At 31.3% G+C, this 14,007-nt stretch overlaps 1 protein-coding gene across 8 annotated transcripts in view; it reads left to right on the top strand.

Annotated features, from left to right (window-relative positions):
- The window catches only part of LOC106868342 (protein Aster-B), a 264,262-nt gene that overhangs the window by 49,818 nt on the left and 200,437 nt on the right, over positions 1-14,007 (top strand). For 5 of the 8 annotated variants that reach the window (XM_014913555.2, XM_014913554.2, XM_014913551.2 and 2 more), the window contains one exon: positions 6,907-6,951. The exons of the other annotated variants lie outside the window; for them this stretch is intronic. In XM_014913555.2, coding sequence (XP_014769041.1) covers positions 6,907-6,951 — 45 coding nt within the window. The remainder of the gene's footprint in view (positions 1-6,906; positions 6,952-14,007) is intronic. 8 annotated transcript variants of the gene reach the window in all.

Below are 14,007 nucleotides of genomic sequence, written 5' to 3'. Positions count from 1 at the left end.
ATATATATATATATATATATATATATATATGCATGCACACTTGCATATGTGCACGTGCATGCACACACACACACACAATAGTGTGTTAATAATATCTTGTTTCCATACTCTACTGTACCACAGAATATATCTGTAAATTTTAACCGACACTATTTAATAGTATAATAGACTGATGTAAACATCTTATCTTTATATAAAATATCTTCATGGAAAGAAAAAGAGAGATCAGCTAGAATAGTTTCATTCCTATGTTGAGATTTTATTGATGACTGAGTATTCTATGTAATGCAAATTACATTTGCAAATCAGTACCATTGAAATAAAATTCATAATGTACTAATATTTAATTAATTGAACTAGTTGCAAGAATGCAATATACAGGGTGTCCACAAGGTCTGGGTACATGGAGTAAATAAAATCATAACATAAACAATTAAATATAAGAAATAATAATTTCTTAAAGTATGTGTTAATCTCCATGTGGGTACATGAAATAAATAAAATCATAACATAAACAATTAAATATAAGAAATAATAATTTCTTAAAGTAGGTGTTAATCCCCATGTACCTTGACTTTGTGGACACCCTGTATATATACTAATCAGTCTGTCTGATTTGTAGAAACCCTAAGTAAAGGTGGGTTTATAAGCAGTGTCTTCATAGACAGTTAAAAATATTAAAGAGAACTTGGTCACCGAAAAAATCTTAAAGCAATCTGGTTCATCCTTTTTTTTTCTGTACATGAAAATATTGTATGTAAAGATAAGTTGTTTACTTCTATCTATAAAATCTAGTGTTGATTGTAAATTTATAGATATATTCTATAGTACAGCATAGCCTTGAAACAAAATACTGTTAATGCACCAGTAATTTATTAATCATTCTGATTGATGATTGATGGAAGAAGTAACTGAGAAATATTTCTGTTTTGAGTTGGATATAAATTTGATCGTATAGCTTAAAGAAGAAATAACTTAAAGTTTGGATATTTGGAAAGATTTTTTTTTCCAATTCATATTTTCCCAACCAAAAAAGATAAAAATCTTGTACAAATTCATGTATATGTAAGCAAAACATGTTGAATTAACATAGATTTGGAAGAAGATGATAATGACAGTTGTAATTTAAACATCTAATATTGCTTTTGCTAGATAAATTATAATTATCCCAGACATTTCAGATCAATATTGTCGATATTATATCATTATATATTCAGCTGTTTCTGCTTTATATAAGTTCTCATCAGAGGTCATTGTTTATTGTCAGTAAATAAAGAACAGTGACTATTTCACTCTTTTTTCACAAATACACACACACACATAATACTCTTTTATTGAATACAACTTTGTTGAATGGTCAATAGAACAAAGTCCCTGATCTACATTCTCATGTGCACATGTATGTATATGTGTACCTGCATGTGTATCATCATCATCGTTTAATGTCCATACTGTCATGACTAGTGTATATGTATATTGTGACATAAGTATGCATTTATGAAAGCATGTATTTTGTGTAAATCGGGTATGCAAAACCTGTGACACTTGGTCCACAACTGGTGCTTTATGACTTTTTTGTCTGGCATATGCAATATCATGGTTAAATAAATATAATAACATTCTATTGAAAGTTTGTAATATAATATTTAGGCTTCACTTTATTTGAACATTCTTGTTTCTTTTTCTTTCTCTCAGTCATTCACTAATGTTTTCTCTTCATCAGATTTTTATGATTTATTTATGTGACTAAGCAATATTTCATAAGATCTGTTGCAAGGGAAAGATTGCCTATATGTGGTGAATGTAAATATATGAATATTTTTCTGTGAATATGCATGTTTATATATATACATATATCTTTTACCCTTTACCCTCTATATATATATTATCATCATCATCATTTAATGTTTGCTGTCCATGCTGGCATGGGTTGGATGGTTTGACTGAAAACTGGCAAGCCAGGAGGCTACACCAGGCTCCAATCTGTTCTAGCAAGGTTTCTACAGCTGGATACTCTTCCTAACGCCAACCACTCCGAGAGTGTAGTGGGTGCTTTTTACATGCCACCAGCATGGGGGCCAGTCAGGCGAAACTGGCATCGACCACGCTCAAATTGTACCTTTTACGTGGCACTGACATTGACCATGCTCGAATGATGCTTTTTACATGCCACTGGCACTGGCATCAGCTACATTTGAATGGTACTTTTTATGTGCCACCAGCACGGATGCCAGTCAGGCGGCACTGGCATCAGCCACAACAACGATTTCACTTGACTGAACAGGTCTTCTCAAGCTCAGTATATTGCCTGACAATTTGAAGGATACTTTTAAATGGGCCAGTTATGCAACACTGACATTGGCCATGGCTACAATCTCATCTGGGTTGCTGGGTCTTCTCAAACAATATATATATATATATATAATTATCAGCACCCATTTTCCATGGTGGCTTGGATTAGACAGTTTGACTGGAACTTGTAAGCCAGAAAGCTGTACCAGGCTGCAGTCTGATTTGGCTTGGTTTCTTAATGCTGGATGCCCTTCCTGATGCCAACCACTCCAAGAGTGTAGTGGGTGCCTGTTATGTGCCACTGGCATGAGTGCTTTTACATGTCACCGGCACTGGCCACAGCTATGATTTCATTTGGCTTGACATGTCTTCTTAAGCACAACAAATCGCTAAAGGTTTCGATCATTTGTCATCACTTCTGTGCGGCTCAATCTCTGAAGATCATGCTTTACCACCTTGTCCCCTGTATTCTTGGTCCTCTCTCTCTCTCTCCCCCTCTCTTTCTCTCTCAACTTCTCTTTCTTTCTCTCTCTCTTTATTTATATATATATATATATATATATAATCATATTACTGTCCACCATTCTTGCATAGATCGGACTAAATTTGTGTTGAGGTACATTTTCTACACCCTACACTCATAACCGATGAGGTGCCAGTTTTTTTTAAATGGCAGTGCCCCAGCATGACTGCAGCTCTTGAGCTGAAACTCGTAAAGAATATATATTAATAAAAGAAGGTAATCAGAGTTTAGATAAACACTCTTTATTGAGTGCTTTCATCCATTCCAAGAATGCATCATCAATTGTGGGCTGGTGAAAATTTTTTCCTTTCATATATATTTGTTTTCTTGGGTTTAGGAAAAAGCATGTTCTTTATCATTTTGAATCTATATGAATGTGTGGTGAATTTTAAAACGAAGCATGTATGAGATTTTGAGAGAGCTGGCTAGAGAAGGAAATTAAAAAAAAAAAAAAATTAAAATTACAGGAATGAAGAGGTATTTTCTGGGATAGTTGATTTGATGACAGGTCAAAAGAGGTCAAACTTTTTATCAACTGCAATAAATTGTCCATTTTTCTCATTAAATGACTGATAGACTTTCAGTTAGCTATTCAGTGGCTGCTTAGCTTCAGAATTCACCAAAATTGTTTGAGAAGACTTTTGTATGAGTTTGTGTGTGTGTGTGAGAGTGAGAGAGAGAGAAGGGGGGTGGGGGTGAGTGGATGTTTTTGTGTGTTGATTATGAGTTAATTTTTCCATTAATTAAAGTAACAGTAATAATATCATTAATGATATCCAGTGATTATTTAGTTTGGTTCATTTGGAAAAATAATTTTTTTTGTTGGAAAAAGACATGAAAAATTTTCTGAGTCACTGCTTTCCTGGAAAGTTCTGGGATCAAATCTTGCTTATGCATTTCACTTTTTCTGTATAGTTTCTATGACAGGATGTCTTTCCTATTGCCAAGCATTCTACAATGTGTACTGGGTACATTTTATTGCGATACTAGCACAGAAAGTTTGATATGTCCTCAGGAAGACTGAAGTCTCTTCTCCACCCTGCATTATTTCTGTTCATTTGCCAACTACTTTACTGAATGTACTGGATGCATTTCATTGAGGCAAGAAAGTAAGTGAGTTGGTAGTAAAGGAAGCTATATAATAATTCTTGATAGGGAGATTGAACAGAAATAGCATGCATGGTGTGATGGAGAAGAGACAGAAATAAGAGGAGGATAGAAGAGGGAGTGAGAAAGAGTGAGAGGAGAGAGGTAGTGATAGAAAAGTGAGTTATGTAAGTTTGAGAGAATGTTGGAGGTGAGGGAGAGAGAGAGTGATGGATGTCAATAATGCGTGATAGAGAAAGGTGTAGTGTGTGTGTGTGTGAGTGAGAGACAGCTTTGAAGATGGTTAATGGTGAGAGAATAAGATGATGATGGTCAACAAGGAGCAATAGGGGTAGAAGTAATGAGAGAGAGAGAGAGAGAGAGAGAGAGAGAGAGAGAGAGAGAGAGTGATAGTTACCAATAAAGAATGGGTAATGGTACGGAGGATTGTGTATAGACAAATCTAATATGATGTGATCCTTTGTTACACATACTGCATGGTTGGAGAGAAATAGTAATAGTAAGGAGGAATATGGGTAGGAGTGGTGAGTAAGTGATTGATGCTAGAGGAGTAGAGTGGTATATGGGGATTTAGCAAGAATATATGAAGGTGGGCTAAAATGTGATACTACACCTGTGAAAGGTTACTTGCATTAATTTCAGCTCTTCTTATTAGTAATTGAATTGTTTTGTTCCAGGTAAACTGACATCTGACTGTTCAAAGAAGACTTCAAAAGTAACTGGTAGTGATTTATCTTGAAAATAGATGAAATTCGGCATCATGGTGTTATTAAGTACCTGCAGAAAAAGGGTTTAGCCCCCAAGGACATCCATGATGACGTGCATGCTACATTAGGGGATGATGGTCCAGCTTTATCAACAGTACAAAAGAGGGCAGCTGAACTTAGGAGGGGAAGGGAGAATCTTGAATATGACCCAAGGTTTGGACATCCTGCAGCTGCCACTACTAAGGAAAACATAAATCAAATAGCCAATGCTATTAATATATCCCATGGAAGAGTTGAGAATATTCTGAACAAGGAACTTGGTATGATGGAGGTTTTTGCTCTGTAGATGCCACATTTTCTGACACCTGGTCACAAGCACACCAGCCTGGTCACGTCACAGGAAAATCTGACATTGTTTGAAGTAGTTCCAGCTGCTTTTCTCAACCATTTCCTAACCCAGGATAAGTGTTGAGGCCATCACTTTGAGCCAGAGACAAAAAGACAATCCACGCAGTGGAAACACTTCTCCTCACCTGCTCCGAACAAGGCCAAGGTCGTGTCATCTGCAGGGAAGGTGATGGCCTCAGTTTTTTGGGATGCAAAAGGCATTGTGTTTATTGATTATCATCAAAAGGACCACACCATCAATGGAGAGTAGTATACTAACTTGCTGAGGCAGTCATGAAAGGTTATCAAGACCCAAGAAAACTGATGAAAGGGGTCTTGTTTGATCAGGACAATGCTCATGGCTGCTGTATGTGACTGTGGATTTGAACTGGTTGATCCATATTCTCTTGATTTGGCCCCATCTGATTGTCATCTATCCCCCAACATGAAAAAACACTTGGCTGGGAATCAGTATTGCTGTGATGATGATGTCATGTCTACTGTTGATGACTTTCATGACCAACAGGATGAAAGCTTCTTCGCCAATAGGATCCAAGTACTGCAGCACCTGTGGAAGAAGGGGTCTGTTTTGGAAAATAAATCTCATTTTGTCCCATTCCGTGAGAGTGTCTTGGTCAGTGTACAAATATTTCAGCTAAAGTTCATAATAGTTGGGAGATTTCCAAATGTAGACAATATTGATTCCAACTACTGCTGTCATTACTAGTACCATCACCATTTTATAACCATTTTTTTTTAATGCTTTTATAGGTTGGATAGACTTTCTTCACCAAAAACAGCAGTCCTTTGTCATACATTATATGTGTACTTATTGTTAGGTATGTTTGTGTATGAGAAAACTATATTAGAATTTTTGATATTTCACTGAGTTTCAAAAGAACTTAGTATGTTGTATTTTGTAATTAAATTTATTAGCCTGAGGTTAATGGGCTACTCCAAATTAAATTTCTGCTCTTTTAAATTGTATCCACAAATCATACAAATATAAACGTCTAAAACTAACCATAAGGTAGTTGGTGGGAAACAACTGGGTTTCTAAACATTAGTCAGTTTGTCCAGAGAGAAACTACTAGGGATATAAATGCATATGGATGTTGTGTATTTGATAAGGTAGTCCCACAAGTTATTAGTACAGAGTAGATAGAAAAGAGCTAAACCAAGGAATATTTGGAATGACAGATTAGGCTTTAAAAACTTGGGCCTCACAAGCTAGAGACAGTTGGGGTTGCACTTTCATATTGGCCAGTCTGATTCCTGATAGACTAGAAAATGATGATGATGTATCTGTCAAAAATATTTATAAAGCTTTCTTTCTATACTTGCTTATTTCTTATATAACTGAATGGTATCAAAAATATATATGGTTTTGCTAATAAAGATGTAGATTTGTTAAAACATGTATGTGGATGATCTCTTTTATAAGCATATCTTAACATTTTGCTGCTTTCAGTTTGTTAAGGAAATTGCTTTCATGAACTTCAAAATCAATTTTTATTAGAATGTATATGGATCTAAACTCCTTTGTTTCTCTTTGAATTCAGATCTAGAGGTGTTGGATTTTTATCTTTAAACTTTTTTGCTTGTAAACACAGAATGCATTTTTTATTAAAGAAGGTAAAGGAAATGTGACAAAACCTTTGTGAGGGTTCTTGTCAGAGTAGGCTTTTTTTATTATTTCTTTACATTATTTTTCTTTAATGAAGGTCCTTTGAAGAACCTAATCTGCACAAAATACAATGAAATTTATTTCAGTTTGTTTCCATTTCTCTCAGATAAGTTTACATTACACATCTTTTCTGTTGTTAATTTAAAATTTTCTTTTAAATAAGCATTATATTTTTGCCAAATTTTTGATTTTCCTTTCTCTAGTTCTGTGTGTGAACCATTACTGATAGTGACACCGCCCACACCATGGTAAGTTTGCTGAAGTTGGCGTCCTCCCTGCTCCCTGTTTCCAAACATTTTTGCAGTGGTATTCTGTTCAATAGGCTTTCACTCTTTGTAGTCCTTCATTGACCCTTCTAGGAGTGCATCCAAACCAAATTCCCCCCTTACTTGTTTGATTTCAGTTTGATTAATAGAATATAAAACTATTCTCTTCATTGAAATGCATGATTTATCTTGTTCTCTTGTCCAGTGTTTTTCTGGTAAGTCCCCTTGTGTGGTACATTCCTCTAATTAATCTTTTTAACTCTGATATTTATTGTTATTTTATGTATTTTGCCATTCATTGAAGAAATGTTTATACCTAAATACATGCTTAGAAATTGCATGTCTTTTGACATGTATTAAATGCATGTGAGCCTAAAACATGTATATTCAGTGGTCAAGAAACAAAAAATCTTCTAAAATTTTATATTCAGATGATTTATTTCGGAAAAATATTTTAAATTGATGCATAGCTATTTACACCATCAATATAGATTATTTATGAATAACAAATTTGCAGTTTAATTTTAAAGGTTGCAAATATTTCTTTAAAAATATTTTTAACATTTCTTAAATATCATGTTTTTTAAAGTATATTTTAAATTTTTGAGAAAAAGTTTTTATTTTAATGCAGAAAACATCTAATATTTATATATTTTAATGAAATTAGAATTTTGAATTATGTATCTTAAGTAGCTTTGCTAAAGACTTGTATTAATTTTTAAAAAATATAAAACATAATACTATTATTGTTGAATATGAAAATAGTGGGAAAATTGCTGTTGTGTCTTTCTAACTAGTCAGCATTCTATTGCATAATGAGCATTTTCATTTCTCTTGAGATTGAAAAGAAAATCAGTTTGTTTTACTTCAAAACTTGCTTTTATTGCAAATCTGCTTTATAACTGCATGTTTAATTTTCCATACTGATATAAATTTTGATCGATTGACACAAATTCACATATTCATGTGTATTTTTATGGCAAGGTGACCATAGAAGAAACATTCATTTTGTTATGGTGTAGGATTGGTACCTAGTTTTTCAGCTAGATAAACTAAAATAATTAAAATAAGTACTGCATGTGGTTAGATTCGAAATCAGGATTATAAATCTGGCTGATTAATTATTCAGCCATTCCTCTGTTAAAGTTGCTTTTTAATTGATTATTGGTAAAACATAATGAAGCATAAATGCTTTTCTTTTTAAAATGTTTTAACATATATTTCCCATTCTAGTAGAGATTGAATGCTGTTCGTGTTTTTGGTTAACCCTTAATTGACAGCAAGTTTCTAGTTGGCTAAGGCAAGTAGTTTTTTGAATAACATGAAATGATGGCTATGACTTTTCAAGGTCTTTAATTCAACACTTCTATCATTTAGTCACATGTAAAGTAGATAAATCTTAAGAGATGGACAGCTACTTTCATCAACAGATATGCAGGGAAAATAATATGTCATAAAATTCATCTGATTTATTAACAGTAGTTTATAAACTCAAGAACTAAATAATTACTTCCTTTGAACAAGTTTTCCAAGCCAGCAACAAATGTTAATATGGTTTTAAAAAACTTCAGCATTTTGCTTCTCACTGAGAATTATCACAACAAAAAAATAAAAAGACTAATTTAAAATTTTGTATTAACAAGTTCTTGCATCAAATATTTGATTTACATAAATACATAAAAAATGATTTGGATGTGGTAATTTAGATGATATTTTGTTGAGCATTTTCTGCAGCAATTCCCAAAATGTATAAACTGAAATCTTTGCAAATATCTGATTAATTTGGCAATCTTTTTTTTTTTTTACCTGCCTATTTAACACTTTAATAGTAAATAGGTGAATCATAAGGTCTTAAAATTATAGGCATTTTCAAAATACAAATGATTCACTTTAGCATTTTTACCCAGAATGGCATTCAGTGACTTTTAAAAAATTACCATCTACTAAAAAATGCTTAAGACAGACTATAATTACAAGTATTTGAATGTAAAGTACTTCAATAAAAAATTCAACTTTTATATCTTTAAAAATCCTTAATATTTGTTGTGTTGGTAAAATTAAATCTGCTTTTGTTGAGCTGAAATATTTTAGTAATTGGTGGTCTGGAAATTATTGACTCCTCTTTTATTCCGGAGTTGCTACCTATAAATAAATAAATAAATTTACAGTGTTGAGTATAAATATATGGCTTATGCATTCTGCTATTATCATCTCGAGTACTAACAGATTTTTTTTTTAATAAGGAAGTGGCCTATCTGGTTTAGAAATTAATTATGACAATTTTTGTTCATCTGTACAAGTGAATGTATCTGATTCTCATATTCAGCCACTATCTTTGGGTTTACTTTTATTAATTATGCAATCCTAGTCTTTCTTTTATGATATAGCACCACTCAGTATTCATTCACAATCATCCTACTTGGTTCTCTACTCATTCTAAATCTACAGTAGTGGTTAGACTATGCTTCACTAAAGAGGTCGACTGAAACCAATACATGTCTAGAGCTGTCATAGATCTAAAGATTGATTATCTCCTCTCTACCCTTCATATTTATTTAGTTTTGATTAATTAAAATTTTGAAGTTGTCTCTTTCTCCTATGTTATTTTTTTCATATAAGCCATTTGTCATTTAGAAAATGATTGGTTTCATCATTATGGATGTAATTTTAATTCATTAAATTTTTTTTTTTACTTACTAACCATATTTAATTCTGATGATTTGAAAAACATTGCCATATCATACCTGTTTATATTTCCTCTTTTGATTTTTCTAACTTCAGTGTGCTGTTCACTTAAATATTTTTTGGATGTTCATAATTAAAAGTTGAATATTCAAGGAAATGTGGTTTTAAACACACCAATAAAACACAAAATTATATTCATTTATTAAATGTTAAATACTACAAATAACATGCAGAAGGAAAATGTTATTATATCCTCTGTGCATCTTTGCTTCTTTTATGACTGAATTAAAACAACCTTCTAAAATCTACTAAATCTGTTTCTCTTTCTATATCAATTTGCAGAACTTTTCAAAAGCTCTCTTGCACCCTTTTAAAAATTTCTGCTAATGTTTGTTCTTTTATAATTTGTTTGATATCTTAAATGTCTTTTACTTAATATTACACATATGAAATTTCACATATTTGTGTGAATAACTCAGCAAAAAGGTTTTGGAGAAGTTGTTTATGTTTTAAATACATTATTATTCGAATAATTATATTGTGTTAATTATGTTTTAGACTTCATAATTAATGTATTTTACATGTTTTGTTATTGTTCCGTCATACTGGTACTGGAATTTATTTTGAATTATTTCACAACCATCATTAGTCTTATTTTTTATTGATTAAATAAGCTAGCTGACCATATTTTATAGCAAGCAACTATTACTGAAACACATCTTAATTATTAGATTAGCTCATTGAAATATTCATTATATGTAGAAACAACACTAATTAGAATTTAACGGTTATTTACAGTATTATCTTAGGAAAAAATAATACAAAAAACTTTACTTGCAAATTTGTTTTTACTAGTTGTTTTTACAGTTGTCTGTATTGTAAATTGAAGTTATTTTTAACATGTATTTAAAATATGTTAACAATCTTCCTTCTGGTTAAATAAAGAACAAATTTTTAATTAAAAATGTTGATGATTATTTTCTTCTTAATTACCAATTTTCCATTTATTTACAAGATCATCCCATTAATAATGTATCTTTCTATGATAGAGAAAACTTAATAGCTTCCATTCTTTTTGAAAATTAAGTTTTCTGGAAGTATATCTAAAGGATCTAAAAAACTTTGTTATATTGATTGTAATAAATGATAGCAAAATCAATCCAAATACTAGCTTTTTTCTTTTTTTTTAACAAATACTTCCATCAGTGTGGTAATATTAAAATATCAGTTCAGTTCTTCACAAGTTAAAATGTGCAAAATGAATGCTATTATAGTTTTGTTATAACATTAAGATTGTGAATATGAAAAACTCTCAATAACGGCATTGTTTTGACTGCTTAGGTATTCCAAACTATTAATCGCTTGTATTTCTACCTATGCTATGTTTCAATCAATATAGCCTTGTAAGAGACTATGGTTAATAGAGTAGAAAGCTCGCATTTGTTTGAAAAATAACTCATCTATAAAATATAGATATGCAATTAGTTAATAACAGTTCATAGAGTTTCTCATTGATGATTGGTGTTTGGCAATACAATGCAATTTCAATGCCCTATTTTGTTTGATATTGACCACTTACTTTGAAACAGTTGAAGATTATTCTATAAATTATAAAGAAGTGGCATAGAAACTCAATTCATCTCATATTGTTATTCATCTACATTCGTCAGACAGTTCAGCAAAGTAAGTATTTAAATCAGAAAAAGTGGGTGCCACATGAGATATGATTTGGCAATATAAGAAACATATTACAATCAATAATTACATAAATTATGTGATTATTCAGTGGTATTTCATGGATTGTTAATGGAAACTGAGTATTGATAAAAGGAAGTATATTGTAGATATATATAAAGCGGCAGAATTGTCTGGCAGAATTGTTAGCACGCCAGACAAAATGTTTAGTAGCATTTCATCTGTCTCTGCATTGTGAGTTCAGATTCCACTGAGGTTGACTTTACCTTTCATCCTTTCAGAGTTGATAAAATAAGTACCAGTTAAGTATAGGAGTTGATGTAATCAATTAATTCTTTCTCCTAAAAATTTTCAGGCCTTGTGGCTATAGTAGAAAGGATATTGTAGTTATATATGTAGTTGTAGTAGTATGGGGGCATGCTCTGTAACACAGCATGTCGCTGCATTCACCATTTGTTGGTGATTCCCTACTACTACTACTGGCAGATGATTTCTCTGCACCATTCAGGTGACAACCCTCCAACCCATGGGTCTGTTTGGGTAGTCGTTGTTGGTGAGGGTTTTATGAGGTCAGGGTGCAGAGGAAACATTGGGTCTATTCTCTGACATGCTGGTCCCTACACAGCATATCCCAGCTAAAATTAAACCTCAACCCTAAGAAGATTTTACTTAAAGTTGGTAAGAAAAGGTTGGAAAATATATGCTACATTATATGAGAAAATAGTTACCATTAATAAAAAAAAAAAAAAAACAATGAAATGCTACACTCTCATGGTTCAACTAGGAAGTTATGTTTCCCCATGGCAATGGAAATCACAATGCCACTTGGATATTTTCTGCCAAAATCAAGAAGTTTGCTGAAAAAAAAAAAACCCCAAAAAATCATTCATGCTCTGATTTTTCTCCATTTTAGCATCCTAAAAATATTTTAATGTAAAACAATATACTTCTTTGACAAGAACAAAATCTGCATTTGTACATCTATATGTCCATAAAATACTTGAATTTGATAAAAATAGCATTAAAAAGTTGAGCGTTTGATGCGCTATCATTAATAGCAATCAAAAATATATGCTATATTTAAAAAATTTAGTTCTTGTCCATTCGAAATTTTCATTTGAAAAGAAACATTAGTAGTTGAATGACATGTATGAATAATATTAAAATTAAAGTTTTGTATTCTGTTTCTCTTTAATTTTGTGTTTTTCTTGTAAATCGATAAATCTATTCAACATTTGAAAAATATACTTATATCTAGCATTCATAAATTTAAAACTTTCTTACAAGTTAAAGTTTTATTTTGATAAAGATGTATTTCTTTTGAAATTTGCATGTTTTTCATTTTTGTTTTGTTTTTACATACATTTGGAAAATATATTGACTGTTAGATAATTCTAATACATATGCGATAAATGTAGGGGAAATTAAAATTTATTAAAATATTTAAATAATCAAACTATAACTTAATATCAAGATTATAAGTTAATTTTCCCTATTAATTGACTTGATGGTTTATTCATATCAATAAACACATGAATCTGAATATTATACAAGTTATTTCAACTGAATCAGTCAGCTGTTTGTTACTTAGGTGTTTCCTCATGTGATTTGTTTATTGAACAGCTGTTTGATATACTGGTAATCCTGGGAAACTCTAGAGAGGCTATCAACAGATTTAGCTAAAATAAATGATAATACTTTATCAGTATTTTTCCTCACATTTCTTGTAACCTACATATGTATTTATATATTTGTGTATTTGTATGTATGTGTGTATGTCATCATTATCATTTTTATGTCTGCATATTCCATGCTGGTATGAGCTGGACGAAATTTTTTGAGGCAGTATTCGTTAGTCATATGCCTTCTTGACACAATACTTAACCCACACATATGCTCAGTTCATTGCTGGTAACCAGTAAAACATTTATAATAAAAAAAAAAAAATCATTTAAATTAGAATATAGTTCTTGAAATAAAATGTTATTACAGAAATAGCTATGATGGTTTTATTTCTGCATCAGTTTATTTTCAAATTTTATGTACAGCCTTTTACATTAGCATTGAGAAATATGTAACCATGTCTTTATTAACAATATATCTCAAAGCAAACTCAGCTATAAATAATAACTTATAGTATGCTAGGTTTCAGAAGTTGTAGGATTTGAGTCCTGCAGGCAGCTTTCTGCTTCTTTTGCAATTCAAGAAGTCTGTAACTCATTCATTTGTTGTTATTTCTGTTTTTCCATGGGTTAGATGAATATATTATTGATGCATTGTTTTTACAGCTGGCTACTCTTCCTGTTGTTATTCACCCTTGCCATGCATCTTCTGTAATTCAGTGTATTATAAGCTATTTTTTACAGCTGAATTTGCTCTGAGATGCATCACTAATGAAGACTTTTCCTTTTCTAATAAGTGATGAAACTTTTTTTTCATCTTTTGTTATATCTGTATAACTGCAACCCTTACATTGTAAATGTCTCTATGTTTGTGTATATATATATATATATATATATATATATATATATATATATATACACACAACATAAACTTTTGTATGCCCAAATATTTTCCAATTTTTTTTTTTTTGTGATTGTGTTTTATAATGGTTATTGCAATAAGTAATGAAAAGTAATAGTACATTATTATCAAATA

Source organism: Octopus bimaculoides, chromosome 5 (genome assembly GCF_001194135.2).
Source record: "Octopus bimaculoides isolate UCB-OBI-ISO-001 chromosome 5, ASM119413v2, whole genome shotgun sequence".
Lineage (NCBI taxonomy): Eukaryota > Metazoa > Mollusca > Cephalopoda > Octopoda > Octopodidae > Octopus > Octopus bimaculoides.
This window is presented reverse-complemented; position numbering and strand designations above follow the sequence as displayed.